Source organism: Chionomys nivalis, chromosome 1, assembly GCF_950005125.1.
Source record: "Chionomys nivalis chromosome 1, mChiNiv1.1, whole genome shotgun sequence".
Classification (NCBI taxonomy): domain Eukaryota; kingdom Metazoa; phylum Chordata; class Mammalia; order Rodentia; family Cricetidae; genus Chionomys; species Chionomys nivalis.
This window is the reverse complement of record NC_080086.1, coordinates 110,310,852-110,330,822: the sequence shown is the minus strand read 5'-3', so window position 1 is coordinate 110,330,822 and position 19,971 is coordinate 110,310,852. Positions and strand designations below refer to the sequence as shown.

Sequence of the window (19,971 nt, the reverse complement as noted above, 5' to 3'; positions counted from 1 at the left end):
AGTTAAAGGATTCAGCTGAATATTCCACTCAGAGCCAGTCTAGGGTATTTTACCTTTCCATGGAAACTTCTTATTTTCATGGTCAATGTAGCAGGCCACACTGGTACTTCACATTGCCCATACATTTCCTTTTTATCCATGTTCTGTTCTCTTTATTTGTTTAAAATCTTGTGAGAGATGATATTGTTCTGTGTAATTGAGTAGCTCCTTATGCAATTCTTTTCACTCTAACCTAAGTTCCCACATCTTTCCTTGACCTATTTACTTTACTTGTACAATTCCCCCTTGTATTCATCTCTTTTACTTTGTATATAGCAACTAATAATGACCAATAATAGCACTGCAACTTCTTTATTCTTTTTACTTTCTCCACAATAACTAAATCATTAATACACAAATACTACTGGGTGGCCCTTTACTATCATCAAAAACTGGTACTTAAGTAATGACTGTTTTGTGGCCATCTGACACTTCATTTTCACAATGAAATTACTGTTTTGTACAGACTGTAGTTGCAGCCAGGATTCAATTACAGTGAAATAACAAACTATTGTTTGATGAATAGATTTACTGAATACATCAATAAATTATTAAACTGAAAGAAAACTAGCATTCAACATATGAAAATCTATTAATGTCAATGAAGGCAGACCTAACAGGAAAATTTATAGCCCTAAGAGACAACATTAAAAATCCAAACATTAACAGGAGAGGGCTTAGTAGTTAAGAACTAACTTTTGTATCTCCAGAACCCACCTAAAAGGTTAGGCAAGCCTCTATCTCTAAAGCTGCCAGTAGGGGGTCATTGGCTTTATCCTTGTGCCATTGAGCCCTGAATGTTCAGAAAAAAGTTGTGTGTGTGTGTGTGTGTGTGTGTGTGTAAAAGGCAAAAGAAATTCTCTGAGTTCACGAGCAAGCTTGGAACACAGTCTCTTTAAATAGAATGTATACTCCGGGTTTACTCCAGGGGAAAGAAGTCAGAGTTAGGTTGGTTGGCCAGTTGAGCTCCTTTTAAACAGGAAAAAAAAAATCCGATGTGCTGTCCGATTTAAGGAGGCGGGTCGCTATCATTCACCAATCACAGACGCTGTTACTCTCTTGCACGATGTGTCCAATGAAGAGCACGGACAGTCAGAGGGTGTCGCCATTGCCGCCCTGTTTGAGTCCTGTGTAGCTGCAGGGAGGGCAGTGGTGGATTGTCTTGGGCGGTGGCGCCTTCTGCTACTCTGCAGGCCCTTTAGAAAGGACACCTGCTGACGCCCCAAAGCAGGAAATGGTGAGTGTACCCTGGACTCCTGGAGTCGTGCGTGACACTGCAGAGGCTTTGTCACAATGTGGCTCCGCCGCCCTGACGTTCCCCTGGTGCTGTGCTGCAGAGTCCGAGGTGGGAGTCTGTCACCACCGACCTCAAACCCATGCGCATTTTAATTGAGTGTGCAGCGGGGAGCCTGGGATGAGCTCCCTCGGTCCGGCCCTCCCCTGCCCTGCTTGCCCTACTGAAGCTGTGTCTTCCTGTCCCCAGTGCTCCCGGGTGAGACCACGCCTCTCCAAACACTGCAGCACTCGTGAGTTGGTGCTGATGCTCTCTGGTATTCAGACTGCTGGGAAGGGACTTTAGTGACAACGCTGTTACCCTTTTTTAAAGTACTGGGCGTTGAACCTCAGGCCTTGCTCATTCTAGGCAAACCTTTTACCTCTCTAAACTTTAACCCTGTCAACGCATCCTGGGTTTTGCTGTTTGTTTATTTGTTAATGCAGAAGGATTTGTTTGCTCCCTCTGGCTGAGAGTGGAAGAAAATGCCCAGACTTTCAAGGAAGAGGAAAATTTCAGTTTGTTTCAAAATTGTTTGTTTTCACCCGTCAATTTGGCAAAATTGTTAATTGTCTAGGCAAAAGTAAAATTTTTGGAAAATGTTTCTGGCATTACTGACTGTGGGAAAAAAAAAGCATGAAATGGAGGGAAATAATTTAAATGTACAAGAAAAAATATCATTTGCTTTCTCTAGTTTTGAATAAGCAGAAGTAATTGTGAATTGGGAGTTTTTGCTATGTATTTTCCAGTCTCATTGTTCATTGTTAATATGCGTAAGTTGATTATATCCTCTTGATTTAATTTTAGCATGTTGTATGTGACTCAGAGTTTAACCACTTAATTTCACACATAATGCCTTTTCTTTTCTTTCTCTGTTTTAGTGTGTGTTCAAATATTATCAGTTGGTCCTCTGCACTCCATTTGACTGTCTTGTAACCTTCTCTAATATATGACTTATTTTAGTAGCTTGCCTGTCTTTTTTTTTCTTACAAGAGCCACCTGTGAGTTTGACTGTATTGTACTTTGAGTTTCTATTTCATTAATTTCTCACCACATCGTTTCCATGTCTTTCTGTCTTTGCTTTTGGATCTGACTTGTTCTTTTCCCAAGACCTTGTATTTGCATCATTAAGCTGAATTCTTTATTTCACGTGTCTTTGGGTTCTCAATATGTGTCTCCCTGGAAGCTGAGATTACTTCTTTTTGACTCTTTGATCTCTTTAATTTAAAAAAATAAAATAAAGATGGACTTAGAATGAAACCAGAGGGCAATTTAATAGAGTTTGCGGTGGAAAAGAAAACCCAACAGGTCAGGCAAGCTTTAAATATTGGCATGAGGCAGTGCGGTTCAGGACACTGTGAAACATTTGCAGAATGACGGCCTCTCCCTAATGTGTATACCAGGTGCTTTCCTTGTGTGTGCTCTGTTCCTTAGTGAAAGTCCCAGGAACAAAGGGCTTCTGATCGTCCTTTGCAGACTGGCTTCTTCCATATAATAATCTTCACACAGCTTTTTTCAGCCCCTATTTTGCATATAAACATTTGTTGCTAAACATACCTTTTGCTACTGTCTTTTTCCCCACTTGCATTAAAAATAGATGCCCCCAGGCACAATATATCCTGATTATGGTTTCCCCTCCCTCTACCCTCTTCCACGTCCTCCCCCCTCCCCCTTCCATCCAAATCTACTCCCTTTTTGTCTCTCATTAGAAAACAAACAGGTGTCTAAGAGATAACAGTAAAGTAAGATAAAACAAAAATTAATGCATCAGAATTGGACAAAACAAACAGAAGAAAAAGAGCCCAAGAGAAAGCACAAGAATCATAGTCCCACTCATTCACACACTCAGGAATAGGATTTTAAGAAAAAAACTGGGTGGTTTTGGTGCACGCCTTTAATCCCAATACTCAGGAGGCAGAGGCGGGTGGATTTCTGTGTGTTTGAGACCACGATGGTCTACGGAGCTAGTTCTAAGACAACTAAGGCAACCAAATAAACCCTATGTCGCTGCAGGGGGATCTAAACTGAAGCCATAAAATATGCACAGACGACCTAGTGCAGACGTGTTCAGGCCCTGTACCTGCTGCTTCAGTCTCTGAGTTCATATGAGCTTTGCTTAGGTTGATTTTAGAGGATCTTGTTTCCTTGGGGTTCTCTATTCCCACTGGGTTCTACACTCTTTCTGCCTCCTTTTCAAAGGAATTCTCTCAATTCTGGGGAAGGGATTTTATGCAAACATTCCGTTTAGGGCTGAGTGTTCCAAGGTCGCATTCTCTGAATAATATGTGGCTGTGGGTCTATTTGTTCCCACGTGCTACAGGAGGAAACTATTCCAATTTTGGCTAAGCAAGGCACTGATCAGATATCTCTTTCTAGGTCTGGGATAACTCACTCAGAATAGTTTTTTTTTTTCTAGTTCCATCCATTTACCTGTGAAATTCATTGTTTCTTTTTTTCTTAACCATTGACTAATACTCCATTTTGTCAAAGTACCACAATTCATTTTATCCATTCTTTTGTTGATGGACATCTAAGTTGTTTAGAATTTCTGACTGTTATGAATAGAGCAGCAATAAACATGGTGGAGCAAATATCCTTTGTACTTGTGTACAACATCCATTGAGTATATGCCCCAAAGAGGAACTGCCACATTGTTTCCATAGTGACTGTACAAGTTTGCCCTCCCACTAGCAATGGGTGAGTGTTCCCCTTACTCCACATCTTCTCCAACATGAGGTGTCACTTCTATTGATTTTAGTCTTTTTGAGAAGTGTAAGATAGAATATCAAATTAGTTTTGATTTACATTTATGCAATGGCTATAGATGTTGAACATTTCTTTAAATGTTTCTTGGCAAGCCGGGTGGTGGTGGCGCACGCCTTTAATCCCAGCACTCGGGAGGCAGAGGCAGGCGGATCTCTGGGAGTTCGAGGCCAGCCTGGTCTACAAGAGGTAGTTCCAGGACAGGAACCAAAACCACAGAGAAACCCTGTCTCGAAAATAAAAAAAAAAAAATGTTTCTTGGCTTTTTGGGTTTTCTCTGTTTTGAGCTGTACCCAGTTTTTAGTTGGGTTGTTTTCTTGATATCTAGTTTTTTGAGTACTTTATGTATTTTGAATATTAGTTCCCTATCAGATGTGGAGTTGGTAAAAATCTTTTCTGATACCCAAAGATAGAGATTTGTCGGAATGATGGTATTAAAACTTCTCGGTTTCATGAAATTCCATATATTAATTGTGCCTGTGCTAATGGTGTCTGTTCAGAAAGTTTTTTTTTTTTTCCTATGTCAATGAGTTCAAAGTTATTTCTCACTTTTTCTTTTCAGGTTCAGTGTATCTAATTTTTAAAAAAGATTTATTTATTATGTATACAATTATGTATACAACATTCCTTCCATGTATGCTTGCATGCCAGAAGAGGGCACCAGACCTCATTATAGATAGCTGTGAGCCACCATGTGGTTGCTGGAAATTGAACTCAGGACCTCTGGTAGAGCAGTCAGTGCTCTTAACCTCTGAGCCATCTCTCCAGCCCCCAGTGTATCTGATTTTAAATTGAGATCTTTGATCCAATGGGAATTGAATTTTCTGTAGTTTGATAACTAAGAGTATATTTGGATTCTTCTACATGTAGCCTTCCATCTTGACCAGCATTATTTGTTGAAGGTGCTATCTTTTTTTTTTCAATGTGTATTTCTGGCTTATTTATTAAAAAAAAAAACCCAAAAAACCAAATAAACAAACAAAAAACCAAAACATGTCCATTAGTGTGGGTTTATTATGGGGTCATCAATGTAATTTCATTGATCAGCAAGTCTGTCATATTATCTTGTTGTTTTTATTACTACAGCTTTGTAGTACAACTTGAAATTGGGAGTAGTGATACCCTCCTGCAGTTTTTTTTTTTATTGTTCATGATTATTTTAGCTACCCTGGGATTTTTTTGTGTTTCCATATGAAGTTGAGAATTGTCGTTTGAAGATCTGTAAATAATTGTGTTGAACTTGTGATGGGGATCCATTGAATCTGTAGATGTCTTTTGGTAAGATGATCATCTTGAATTCTACTTATCCATGAGCATGGGAGACCATTCCAATGTCTAATATCTTCTTCAATTATAGTTTTTTTATCATATAAGTCTTTCACGTATTTGGTTAGTTACCCGGAGATACTTTATATTATTTGAGGCTTTTATGAAGGGTGTTGTTTCCTTGATTTCTTTCTTAGTCAATTTTTCATTTGTATATAGGAGGGCTACTGATTTTTGTGAGTTGATTTTGTATCCAACTACTTTACTGAAAGTGTTTATCAGCTGAAGGAGTTCCTTGGTGGAACTTTTAGAGTTACTTGTATATACTATCATACTATCTGCAAAGAGATACTTGGATTTCTTCGTCTCCAACGTGTATCCCTTTGGACACCTGTAGTTATCTTATTGCTCTAGCTGAGCCTTCAAATACTATAATTGAAAAGGTCAGGAGATAGTGGACAACTTTATCTTGTTTCTGATTTTAGTGGAATTCCTTTGAGTTCCACACCATTTAAGTTGAGGTTGGCCTTGGGCTTGCTGTAAACTACCTTTATCATTTTTTCTTTCTTTTACATGGCAGCTCCACTTCCCCATCCACTCCTCTGAAAGGGTAAGGCCTCCCACGGGGAATCAGCAAAGTCTATCACATTAAGTTGAGGCAGGACCAAGCCCCTCCTCCCTGCATCAAGGCTGTGTAAGACATCCCACCATAGGGTATGGGTCCCCCAAAGCCAGCTCATACACCAGGATAGATCCTGATCCCATTGCCAGGGGTGCTTCAAATGGACCAAGCTACACAACTGTCGCCTGCATGGAGAGGGCTTAGTTAGGACCCATACAGTCCAAACATTGTGAGTTTCCACAAACTTGGTCCAACTGTCTCTGTAGATTGCCACATCGCGGTCTTTACCCTCTTTGCTCATATATTCCCTCCCATTTTTCGAAGGGACTCTTGGAGCTCGGTCCAGGGCTTGGTTGTGAATCTCTGCATCTGCTTCCATCAGATACTGGATGAAGGTTCTATGATGACAGTTATGGTAGTTACCAATCTGATAACAGGGGAAAGCCAGTTCAGTCACCCTCTCTCCACTATTGCTAGGAGTCTTAGCTGGGGTTGACCTTATGGATTCCTGGGAATTTGCCTAGCACCAGTTTCTTCCTAACCCAATAATAGCTCCCTCTATCAAGATATCTCTTTCATTGTTCTTCCACTCCATCTCTTTCCCAACTTGACCATCCATTTCCTTATATTCTCATCCCTAATCTCCTTTCCTCTAATGCCACCCACCCCACCCCTAGTTTACCCAGGAGATCTCATCTATTTCCCCTGCCCAGAGTGATTCATGTGTCCCTCTTTAGGGTCCTTGTTACCTAGCTTTTCTGGAGCTGTAGATTGTAGTTTGGTTATCCTTTGATTTACATCTAATATCCATTTATGAGTGTTTGTCTTTTTGAGTTTGGGTTATCTCACTCAGGATAATTTTTTTCTAGTTCCATCCATTTGCCTGCAAGTTTAATGATGGCATTGTTTTTTTATAGCTAAATAATATTCCATTGTGTAAATATACCACATTTTCCTTACCAATTCTTCAGTTATGAGGGGCATCTAGGTTGTTTCCAGGTTCTATTATGAATAATGCTATGAATATAGCTGAGCAAGTGTCCTTGTAGTATGATTGAGCATCCTTTGGGTACATGCAAAAGAGTGGGTATCACTGGGTCTTGGGGTAGATTGATTCCCAATTTTCTAAGAAACTGCCATACTGATTTCCAAAGTGACTGTACAAGCTCCCCAAACCCCACATCCTCTTCAGCATGAACTTTTATTAGTGTTTTTGATCTTAGCCATTATGACAGGTGTATGATGGTATCTCAGAGATATTTTGATTTGCTTTTCCCTGATGATTAAAAATGTTGAACAGTTCCTTCAATGTCTATTGGCCATTTGGGATTTTTCTGCTGAGAATTCTCTGTTTAGATCTGTATAAAATTTTTAAATTGGATTATTTGGTATTTTGATGTCTTTTGTTTTTTTTTTTTGGTTCTTTATATGTTTTAGAGATCAGTCTTCTGTCAGATGTGGGGTTGGTGAAGATCTTTTCCCATTCTGTAGGCTGTCGTTTTATCTTATTTACCATGTAGTTTGCCTTACAGAAGCTTTCCAGTTTCAGGAGGTCACATTTATTAATTGTTGCTCTCAATGTCTGTGCTGCTGGTGTTATATTTAGGAAGTGGTCTCCTGTGCCAATGAGTTCAAGGCTACTTCCTACTGGACAGAGTGAGGCTTGTAGATTACAGGGTCAAATTGGGAGTGGGTGGAGTGGACTTCTTATGGGAGTCTTGCCTGCTGGTTGGGAGAGGGGCACGAATTGTGCTCTTGGGCTTAGGGCCTAAAGACTGGGCTCTCCAGCTGGGAGACCTGTCACTTACCTCTTGGTCCCATCTATACAAGTGAGTCTATGTCTCAGGGAGCTGCTGAGGTCACAGAGGATAGGTAGGTTGGGGTCAGAGAACGACTTGTAGATTAAGGGTCTGATAGGGGTAATGGTGGGATGCCTGCCTTAGGAACCTTGCCTGCTGGCTGGCTAATATGGCCGCAGTGGTGGAGGGCGGGGCCGCATTTATTATCTTGAAGGATTTTTCTTTACTCCCTAATCTCTAGTAATTTCGTCATGAAGGGGTATTGGATTTTGTCAGAGTCCATTTCTGCATCTAATGAGATGATCATGGGGTTTTTGTCTTTCAGTTTGTTTATATGGTGGGTTGCATTTATTGATTTATGTATGTTGAACCATCCCTGTATCTCTGGGATGAAGACCACATGATCATGGTGGATGATTTTTTAAATGTGTTCTTGGATTTGGTTTGCAAGTACTTTGTTGAGAATTTTTGCACCTATTTTCATAAGGGAAATTGGTCTGTAATTCTCTTTCTTTATTGGGACTTTATAAGGTTTAGGTATCAGGGTAACTGTCACATATTAAAAAGAATTATGCAGTGTTCCTTTTGTCTCTGTTTTATGGAGTAATTGGAGGATCATTGGCTTTAATTCTGCTTTTAAGGTCTAGTAGAATTCTTTATCAAACTACCAGGGCCTGGCTGTTTCTTTGTTTCTTTGTTTGTTTGGGAGACTTTTAATGATGACTTCTATTTCAATAGGGGTTATTTGCCTTTTTAAATTGCTTATCTGATCTTGATTTCATTTTGGTAAGTTAAATTCTGGTATATATCCAGAAAATTATCCACTTTCAGATGTTCCAATTCAGTGGAGTACAGGTTTCTTAAAGTATGTCCTTATGATTTTCTGGATTTCTTCAATGTCTGTTGTTATATCTTCATTTCCATATCTAATTTTGTTTATTTGGATCTTCTCTCTGCTTTTTACTTAATTTGGATGAGGATTTGTCAATCTTACTGATTTTTCTCAAAGAACCAACTGTATGAAGATGTATTGTTGTGATTGATTCAATTTTTTATGAAGCTGAATGACCAATAGTGAGACCAGAGAGTGATTATAGGTGGGACATCCAGGCAGAGAGAACTCTGGGAAGCAAAAAGGCAGAGTCACAAACTAGATGTGGAAGGAAGCAGGATGGACAGCACGGAGATGAGGTAACAACCCACGTGAAAGAACATAGACTTAAAATGTGGGTTAATTTAAGTTGTAAAACTAGTTAGGAACAAGCCTAAGCTACGGTCAAGCTTTCATAATTAAATTTCTATGTCACTATTTGTGGGCTGGCAGTCCCAATGAAAAAGTACTGTTACAACTAACGCTCAGATTTATTGATGCTTTTTTATTTTTTTTAAGGAGATTGTTGTTTGCTTATTGTTTTCAGCACTGAGTTTGATTATCTCCAAGTATATATATTGGTGTGCTGATAAGTTACTAGTTTGAGATATATTCAAGGGGTTTATGTAGGCACTTAGCACATGAACTTGCCTCTTTGAACCACCTCTAATGTGTCCCATAACTTCAGGTATGTTGTGTATCCATTTTCACTCAATTCTAGAAGGTCTTTAATTTATTTTTTCTGTTTTAACTCATTTTTCTATCAGTAAAGAGCTGTTGAATTTTCATAAGTTAATAACATTTCAATTGTTTCTGTTGTTGATATGGTTAGATAGTGTAGTAATATGTGCGGCGGGGCTGCGTCCCCAGCACCCAGCCGCCCATATGGCGAGCTTATGCACCAAAATAATTATACGGAAACTGTATTCTTTTAATCACTGCCTGGCCCATTAGTTTTAGCCTCTTATTGGCTAGCTCTTACATATTGATCTAACCCATTTTTAATATTTTGTGTAGTACCATGAGCTGGCTTACCAGGAAAGATCTTAACCTGCGTCTGTCTGTAGTGAGAGAATCATGGCGACTCACTCACTCGGCTTTTTTCTCCCAGCATTTTGTCTGTTTACTCCACCCACCTAAGGACTGGCCTATAAATGGGCCAAGGCAGTTTCTTTATTAAATGAAAGTAACTCCTCCAAGATAGGGTTGCAAGGAGTTATTTCAACTTTGTTGTACCTGTTGAGATGTGCTTTGTGTCCAAGATATGGCCATTTTTGGAGAATGTTCAATGAAAAAATAAAAAAAAAGCTTAAGAACAGAAAGAAGCCTTCTAGACCCACAAAAATGGGAGCCAAGCACAGCTTCTTGATAGCAGCATTTTTTTTTTCAGATAGGCTCTGTTTGCTGGGCACAAACAGAGATGCAGCTCCTTTAACAAGGCTTCCTGGTTCATGCTAGTTGCACAAGCAGCTCTGGTTCTTTCAAGGAGGTTCAGCTACATAACACTTAAATGGGGTTTGTGAGCTGAGTACTGCAAGTTGCTTAATGGCAACATAGACCCGCTTGTATCCCTGGAGCTAGGGCAGTGAGCATGGCTCTCAGAAGCGGTGAATGTACCTCCACCGTATTAAAAGGCCAAGAGAAGCAGAGCCAGCATCCCAGGTTGCTGCAACCACACTGCTAACCATTTTAAAATACTACTTGTCAGAAAAGGGTTTCAGATACACAGTAGGACAGATTCAGACATAAAAGACCTTGTAAATAAGACACAGTGTGTTTAAAAAACAAATGTAGGCATGGGAGACAGAAGGGAAAAAAATACAGATAAAACAAAGTCTTTAAAGGGACAGTAAAAGTAATGTAAAACACTACAGTCTCTCTCTCTCTCTCTCTCTCTCTCTCTCTCTCTCTCTCTCTCTCTCTCTCTCCCTCTCTCCTCTGCTGCTCCTTTTTTTCAGAGACAGGCCTCCTCTCCCCTCTCCTCTTTCCTGTTCAACTTCCCCCAATTAAAAAAACTCTCCACATGAGCCCTGTTGCATGATGGTGTCGTTCCCCCACCCATTTTTAAAGTTATAAGAGACTATTCTCCGACTTGCTTTTCATTGCCCACAAGTGATACTGCCTACCATGGATTGGGCCCTCTGATATCAAACGTCAATCGAGAAAATGTCTCACATATTTGCCTGGGGGGATACCTGCAGAGGCCAGAAGTGTGGGTCAGATCCCTTGGAGCTGAAATTACCGGTGACTTTGAGCTGCCTTTTGTGAGTGCTGGGGACTGCTTTGCAAAAGCAACAAGCACTCCTACCCACTGAGCTGACTCTCCATCCCCTCTGCTCTTATCTTCTGGGAGAGATTGCCATTGTTGATGTCACATATTTCACTAAATGTTCCAGAAAACACATCAGAAAGAGCCTGAGCTTGTTATTTCTCTTTCAGAAAGTTATGCCTTGCTTTGATTTATTTTCATTGTATTTATTCGTAGGGCTGGCTGTGATGTGCTTGGACCACAACAGAGAGTGGGCGTCAGGGACAGCTTTCAGAAGTTGGTTCTCTTCTTTTATCATAGAGGCCAGTGATGCAACCCATGCTACCAAGTTTGGCAACAATCTTCCTTATCTGGCCTTGGTGTAACACATTTTGACAGAAGATCTTTCATGTTATTTATTAGACCAATGATGAGATTTTTTTATATTTTTAGTCTATGAGAATTTTGTATGTGTGCATAATAAAATATGATTATATCTATTTCCACCTGAAACTTCCTGTATATCCTCCCTAATATGACTATTGCCCAATTCATGTCTTTTTTTCCTTATAAACCATTAAGTTTAATTAGTACTGCAAATATGTGCACGGGTATGGTACCATTCACTGGAGCATAGGAAACTCCCAGGGGCTACACAGTAAAAGAAGAGCGATTCTCCCTCCCCAGCAGCTACCATCTGTCTGTAGGTCCTTAGTAAGGGTTGAGGCATGGAGAATATCTCTCTGTTTATGCCAGGATTTTGTCTGACTTGATTTCGTGTAGACTAACATAGATACTATGACTTCACAGGCACAGTAGTCACATGATGCCCAGAAGTCAGCATTTTGTAGCACCCCTCTCCTCTTCTGGCTCTTAAATTCTTTCTACCTCTTCTATGATGTTCCCTTAGCCTTGGGCATGGGGGAACTGATTAAAATGTTCTGTGTAGGGCTGACATTGTGGATGTCTTTTTCTTTTTTTGAGTCAGGGTCTCACTATATGTGTAGCTCTGTCTGTCCTTGAATTTGCCACTTAGGCTACACTGGCCTTGAATTCACAGAGATCCATCTGCCCCTGCTCCTTTGTGTTGGAATTAATATGTGCACCACCATACCTGGGCACATTCATCGTCTTAATAAGAGAGAATTCATCCAAGTTTCATTGGGGTTTCAGTTTCTTAGTATGTCAGAAATGGGTAAAAAGTTGGAAAGATACTAGGAGTATATAGAATACTATAAAGCATTGAATAGCGGTGATTCTCCCTTTATCATTAAGCTAATTGTTTCTGTTCCAGTGGGTGTCCTCAGGCTTCATAATTAGCTTCTATTGACAAGTAGACATTTCTAAATCTGGTGGGTTCCAAATTACTAAAGATGCAGTGTACAAAGAGTATCAAGGCAAGCCCCACAAGAGGTGTTGGTGTTGTGTTGCTCATTTATCATGCAGTTCCTTCCTGGACTGAGGATTTGCGACAGTGCACAAGTTAGAATGAATATTAAGTGTGTATTCACTATTTGTAACTAGTGACAAGTAGTGCCAATCGTGATATATAATGAGCAGATGAAGAACAGTCATGAAGTGAAGGGATCGAGGCGCTCTGGATCTCCCGTGTTTTCTCACCATTAGTCTTATAAGTGTCTGTGGATTCTTTCAGGAGCCAGTGACCTTTGAGGATGTGGCTGTGAACTTCACTCTAGGAGAGTGGGCTTTGTTGGATTCTTATCAAAAGGAGCTCTACAGAGATGTGATGAAGGAAACCTTTAGCAACCTGATCTCCATAGGTAAAAAAAATACAGCATAATTATTTTTCTTATTTATTCACAAAAGTAACTGTTTCTTGCTATTCTGTATAGTTACCTAATTTGAAATATTAATAGGAAAGATATTGTTGACTATTTGTATGCTTTTTTATATTTTACCAAGGGGCAGGAGACAAGAATGTAATGATTTTTAATGTAATATGTAACAAAACTTTCCTTGGGTTTACCTTTCAGGGAAAACAGAGGAAGAAAATATTGGAGAGGACTACCAAAGTATTAGGAGAAATCTGAGGTAATTTACACTCAAAAAAAAATTTACAGTAAATACTTGAAAGTAGTAGAAAATCTGATACCCAAGTAAATAATCCAAGTACAGCTAAATGTACATTGATTTAATCTGAAATTTCATTGAACTTGAGCATTCAGAATTGAAGGATCCTAACTTTGTGATGTAATATTGCACAATACCATGCAACCTAAGCTATATGAGACTTTTTTCCAATTCTTTCATTATACGAAAACTTTACTGTGTGCACAAAATTATTTAATATATTTTTTCGGGTTACCTTTAGACTTTGAATGAAAAACATATGTGAATAAAACTGTGTTTGGGATATACTGTAACGTAGCTTCAATAACTATGTTAAAAATACTCAGCTATTGGTCTGGAGAGATGGCTTAGTGGTTAAGAGCATTACCTGCTCTTCTAAAGGTCCTGAGTTCAATTCCAAGCAACCACATGGTGGCTCACAACCATCTGCAATGGGATCTGGTGCCCTCTTCTGACCTGCGGACATGTATGCAGGCAGTATACTGTGTACACAATAAATAAATAAATCTTTAAAAAAAATACTCAGCTATCCCAATTCCATAAAGCCTGACCCACACCATTTTGCATCAGGACTATTCAACGTTGGTAACTTTGGCAAAGACCATGTTTGTCACATATGAGCCAACCATGAAATAGGAATAGTTAAAGAATAAAATGTAACGTGGGCTGAACAGATTACTGTGTATCTGCAGTGTTTTTACACCATTCTTTTTGTAACCATATGGATTGTTTTAGGAGACAAAATGTTATTAGAGAAACTAAGAAAATTGTATGTTTTTCCCAGGGCCTATGGTTCAATGTTCATTTTTTTTTTTTTTTTTAGGCATAAATTCTTGTGGCAGTAGTCACAATTCTTTTTCCCCCAGGATGAGCTCCTTCTATGTGGTTTATGTTAGCTTCAAACTTGTAGTCCCTTTACCCTTGCCTTCTAAATACTGCAGTAACAAGTGTGCACCTCAATACCCAGCCTCCAGTATCTCTCTTGGCTAGCCATAAAACTATGGTAATATTCTTTTCATTTTTGGCAGCAGTCATGCGGTTAAAGGATTCTATGAATCTGAATGTGATATTCAGTATGGAGAAACCCACCAGCAGATTCGAGAGCCTGTTGGTCATGAGGACATGCCTCCTGGAATAGCAGTCTGTGACAACAGCGTGTGTGCAAATGATGCCATTGGTCTTTCACAATCAGATATGCATCGCAGCGATCCAACTGTAGAGAAACCATATGAGTATCAGGAACATATGGACAAGTCTTTTAAACATAAGAAATATTGGAAAGATTTTACATATTCCGAGTCCTCTCTTACCCTTGAGAATCCTTCCAGAGAGAAACCCTTTGAAAATAAACTATCTCATGAGCACTGGAGGAGTCTTGCTTCTGCTCAGGATTCTCAAGCAATGCGTAGTGGAGATAATGTCCTTGAATATAAGCAGTTTGAAGCCACTCTTATGGCGTGTAGTTATGTTCAGTCTTATGAAAAACTCCAAACTGGAGAAAAGACATTTGTGTGTAAGCAGTGTGGCGAAGCCTTCATTAATTCTAGTCACCTTATCAAACATCATAAAAGTCACACTAGAGAGAAGACTTTTGCATGTAAGTACTGTAGAAAAGCTTTCATCCATCCCAGGGCCTGTTACAATCATGAACGAACTCACACTGGAGACAGACCTTATGTGTGTAAACAGTGTGGGAAAGCATGTATTCATTCTTACCATCTTCTCCAACATGAAAGGAGTCACACCCGGGAAAAACTTTATGCATGTAAGCAGTGTGGGAAAGTGTTTGGACGTTCTTCATACCTCCGTAAACATGAAAGAATTCACACTGGAGAGAAGCCTTATTTATGTAAGCATTGTGGAAAAGCCTTCAGTGATCCCACAACCCGTAACAATCACGAAAGAACTCACACTGGAGAGAAACACTACGTTTGCAAGCAGTGTGGGAAAGCCTTCATTCGTTCCTCTCAGCTTCTGATCCATGAAAGAATTCACACCGGAGAGAAACCTTACTCGTGTAAACATTGTGGAAAAGCTTTCACCTATTCCAGTGCCTGTTACATTCATGAAAGGATTCACACTGGAGAGAAACCCTATGTTTGTAAGCAGTGTGGGAAAGCATTTACGTGTTCCACATACCTTCACAAACATGAAAGAATTCACACTGGAGAGAAACCTTATTCATGTAAGCAGTGTGGGAAAGCCTTCATCCAGCATAGAGCTTGTTACAATCACGAAAGGATTCACACCGGAGAGAAACCATATGTATGTGTGCAGTGTGGGCATGCATTCACTTTTTCAAAATCCCTTCAAATCCATGAAAGAAACCACAGTGGAGAGAAGCCATATGTGTGTGAACAATGCGGGAAAGCCTTCACATGTTCGACATATCTTCACCAACATGAAAGAATTCACAATGAGAAGAAATCCAGTGGATAGACTTTATACCAACGTAAATCATGTGAGCGTCTTCGTAGCCAGCTTGCAAGGAATAAAGGAAGTATGGAGAGAAAGCGAGAGGATATGAGATCAGTAGCTGTATAATATTTTCTTACATAGCAAGCGTACATAGGATACAATCTGTTGTTGTACCAGACGTGTTGATACATGCCTTTTATTCCAACAGTAGGGCAGTGGAGGTTTAGAGGATTGCAACATTGAGTAAAGTTTCTTTCAGATAAGAGTCATTAAATTTTCTCCTGGAATTGAACATTGTATAAGCAACAAACGTCAAGGGCTGGAAGCAATTTTTTGTAGAATATTTCTGAAAACCTGAAATACACTAAAAAATTAAATATTGTAATATTTGTTCCTTTCTTTTGTTTTTTTTTTTTGGTTTTTTCGAGACAGGGTTTCTCTGTGGTTTTTGGAGCCTGTCCTAGAACTAGCTCTTGTAGACCAGGCTGGTCTCTATTTGTTCCTTTCTTATGTACATACAAGACCTCTTGACTTAATTTTAAAAAAGCTTTTAAAGTATGGTTTGGCAAGTAAAATAACTTTGGCATTATTCTACCTGCCTGTTTTTCTCGTGGTTGCAAAGCTGGGGCACAACAGGAACTTTAACCCACAGTTGAAAGCCACCGGGATGCTGCAAGGAATAACAGTAACCTCTATAAAGGAATAACACTAACACCTGAATAAAGAAACTATTTGAGTTTTGGTGATAAAATCTGTTTGGCAAATCAATTGAATTTCAGTTTAATAACAGTTTTTAAATCAAGTAATAATACAGTTTCCTTTGGTAGAGAGCTGTTTTGGATTTGTTAAATTCAGATGGCATTTGTAACCATCCGAGTATGCTTGATTTTTAGGTATATTTTGAGTCGTCATGTTTCATGTGAAGTTGGAAAAATATATTTGTCCATTGTTAGTATTTTCTGGCTGTCATTTTCTGGTGTGTACTTTTTAAAGCTATTATTGTTTGCCAGTTTCTTAAGTTTAGGTGTGTACTTAGATTTTTTTTCTCAGAGTAACATTTTTACATAGATTTTATATTTTGTAATTTTAGTGTATATTTTCTTTTAAAGTTTTTGATGTTTTATTATTTATTTATTTGTGTGTGTTTGTGTGTGTGCCATAGTAGAGATGTGGAGCTCAGTGGACGATATTCAAGATTTTATTCCCTGACAGGCTTGCTCAGCAAGCAGTTTTAGTCATTGGGTCTCATCACCAGCTCCAATTGCCATTTTTGAACTGTTCTTTCTTTTGTTTATTGAGACATTATCTCTCTACTTAGGTCTGTCTCTCCAGGAACTCACTATGGAGACCAGGCTGACCTCAAACTCAGACAGATGTGCCACACTGTGCTTAAAACTGTGTATCTTTAAAAGTTAAAACCTATTGCCATGTTCATCAGTTTGAAACTGGTTTTTAAGATGTAAAATTTCTTTTATGCTTATATTGTTCAACTTTTATTATAAGTGTTCGCTCATTGAAACAAAAAGTATATTAGGCTGATGTGTTTCTCTGAACAACAACAAAAAATGAACAAGACCATACCGTGTATCTCAATAAAATGTAATGGGTTTTAGTGAATTTTTTCAATTGTGATTAATGATAGTGTTAGTCCTCATTAGGTACAATTTCTAACCTGCTTGATAATTGTTTTAAATGACTTGAATACACTTTAATGTAGTTTGCAGTTCCTATTTATTAAAAGTACTCTGTGGTTGAATATAGTTCTGTCTTTTGTGTTGTAATAATGGTCTCACCTGGAGGTTGCGATACAGTGAGAGGAAGTAGTGATTTATGAGTACAAGTTAATCTCACTTTTAAAGGGTGTCAATTTTGTTCGTTTTTGTGATTCAGATTATTTTTTGAATGTTCAGGTAGATGTCCAGGATGTTACTGTTTTTCCTTGTTTCTGTTTCATCCTAGTTACTGAGGAGAATTTCCTACTTTTGCAAGTATTACTTTTTTAGGCCTTGCTTTTTCCTGTTTTACTTGTTATCTACTAAGTATTTCATTAAAATATATCGAACTCTATTTTCCACTAATACCAGTGCTTCTTAGACTTCATAAGATTGCATCCTTTTAAATCATGGTAAGTGGGAAAGATGAAAGTGATTTATGTTAAATACATCCAAACTGGTGAACATTAACCCTAGCCTACACTGTTACTTTGCCATAGTTACTTAGTGTAAAGTTTGTTAAAATCATCAAACCATGTGTATTTCTTTTGGGTGTAATGGGCTGTGGCGTGCTTGCTAGTTTTATATATTTGTATACAGGATCATCACAGTGCAGCACTACTGCTGCCCCTAATTATGATTCCAGAAAATATCATTCAACAAACTGCTACAAGTGTGAGGTTAGGTTTTAAGAGCAAATGCCATTTATCTTTGCTCGTTTGCTTTCCCCTTGTCATGTTACTCAAAATATAAAAGCTCATGCCAGTTATCTTTCTTATGTAGATGGAAATACTTAAGTCTATTCAGTCAGATGTCTTAAAAATCTCCTAATTTCCTTGCTGACTAAGCCATGAGCATGTATGTATGAGTTTTCCCAATAGATGCCTAGTCATGGACAGAGAAAGCACCATTGTTTCAAATGAGTTTGTGGTTCTCAGAAAATATGTATTAGGCTGTACTTTTCAAATATATCTCACATGTCAGCATGATTGATTAGGAATTTTAAGAATTAAGAATGCAATATGGAGATACCCTTTGTTCTCTATACTGTTGTTATGGAAACACTGTTGCAATGCCTGGTGTTGATAATTTAAAGAGTGAAGTGGTATGCAAATATTAAATACTTATGAGGTGGAAAGAAAGCTAGGGTTAGAATACAGTTTTACAACAACACAAGGTAATTTACAAGGTAATGGGGATACATTGTCTCGTTTCATTTCTTTTCTTTAAATTTTCTAGGCTTTTCGAAACCTCTTTTTGTATAATAAACCAGGTGAAAGAATTACAGAAAACTGTGTCTCTAAATGTTGAACTTCACATTAAAAAGTAACTTTAGTTTGTGATAGTTGGAATGAGGAAGCAACTTTAATACATTACTGATTAATTCTAAGCTCTTTGCTTAGAATTCTATTTATTTTATCAGAACCTCTTTTGTTTTAGGTGTTCTTTGAAATCTTTACCCACTGTCCATGTAAAGAAGCAGAAAAATTTCTTCAAATTTTTTAAAAAGTATTTATTACCTTCTTACAGTTTCTTCAGTGTGATATTTTTATTTATGTATTTTATGTATACATGGGTACCATTTGCATATACATCTGCATGCCAAAAGAAGGCCTCAAATGCCATTATAGATGGTCATGAGCTACCATGTGCTTTCTGGAAGTTGAACTCAGGACCTCTGCTCTTAACCTGTGAGCCATCTCAGCCTCCACAAAACTTTTTTTTTAAAAAATAACTTCTTTATTGACTCTTTGCAAGTTTCACATCATGCACCCCAATTTTGTTCACTTCCTTGTTCTCCCTGTGCCCCCCTCATCCCTGCTACACACACCCCACATAAGGAAACGATTCAAAGTAAGCAATCAAGAGAACAAAAGTAGAAGCAAAACAACCCCAAAACAAAACAAAACAAAACAAAAAGACCCACAACAAAAAGAAAACAAGATCCACAACAACCGAAAAATCTCTTCATTTCTCCTTCTTTCCTGCTTCTCCAACAACCTTTCCATCCGTTCTTGTGGCAATGGAGGTTTCAGCGTGCATATAGTATACCTCTTCGTTCCATCAGCTTTACTGTCAAATGTTCATTGCAGTGAGTCACTGGCCTGGTCCAAGGCCTCTGGTTTCTGGTGCAGCATCACTAGATCCTCACCGGAACTCCTCTGGGACGACCTGTGGCTGCCACTGGTTTTGGAGATCTTGTGGGTGTCATTCCACAGGACCAGCCCCTTCACCAGCTCCAGTCCGTCCTAGATGGGGTAGGTGCTAGGCTAGATTAACCCACGGCCAAGCTGTGGGCCTGGATAGTAGCCAAGCTGGTCAGTTCAGGCCCCTGGGGTCACCCACCTTGAGCAAGTGAACAGAGTCTGCTTTCCTACATGCGTGCCCTCAGGGATGGTTCACCCTGGCCTGTGATATGATGGGGGCCATCTCTCCAGCATGCAGGGGCCAGCTCTCGCTGTGGTGTCCATCAAGAGGCAAGTCCAGTTCTCCCAGAACTAGCAAAGGCTCAGCATAGCCTTCTGATTTCATCTTGCATGGTTCCCAGGACCATGAGGTGACACAGGACACAGACATCCATACAGGCCCCAGCTTATCCGGACCATGGACTCAGACATGGCCGTTGGCAGCAGCTTGGGCCTAGTAGACATCCTGGTATTTGTAATACCGTTTGGCCAATAACTTAAGCATATTTTTAGCTAGCGCTTACATCTTAAAGTAACCCATTTCTATTAATCTGTCTATTGCCATGTGGCTGTGACTTACTGGGTAAAGTTCTGTCTGGCACCTGTCTCCAGCAGGACTACATGGCTTCTTACTGACTCCGCCTGCTTTCTCCCAGCACTCATTTAGTTTTCCCCGCCTAGCT

The 19,971-nt window shown here is 39.1% G+C and overlaps 1 protein-coding gene across 1 annotated transcript; it reads left to right on the top strand.

Annotated features, from left to right (window-relative positions):
• Positions 1–1,143: 1,143 nt before the first annotated feature.
• Positions 1,144–17,354, top strand: LOC130863529 (zinc finger protein 709-like). The gene is made up of 4 exons (XM_057754019.1): positions 1,144–1,276; positions 12,536–12,662; positions 12,876–12,933; positions 14,001–17,354. The coding sequence occupies exons 1-4, from the start codon at positions 1,274–1,276 to the stop codon at positions 15,409–15,411; spliced, it is 1,599 nt and encodes a 532-aa protein (XP_057610002.1). The 5' UTR covers positions 1,144–1,273; the 3' UTR covers positions 15,412–17,354.
• The last annotated feature ends 2,617 nt before the right edge of the window (positions 17,355–19,971 follow it).

Bases quoted from the DNA above. Each gene is read 5' to 3' on its own strand.
- LOC130863529 (XM_057754019.1), top strand. The intron at 12,663-12,875 runs GTAAAAAAAATA...TTTACCTTTCAG, and splicing joins TAGCAACCTGATCTCCATAG to GGAAAACAGAGGAAGAAAAT. The intron at 12,934-14,000 runs GTAATTTACACT...CATTTTTGGCAG, and splicing joins AGTATTAGGAGAAATCTGAG to CAGTCATGCGGTTAAAGGAT.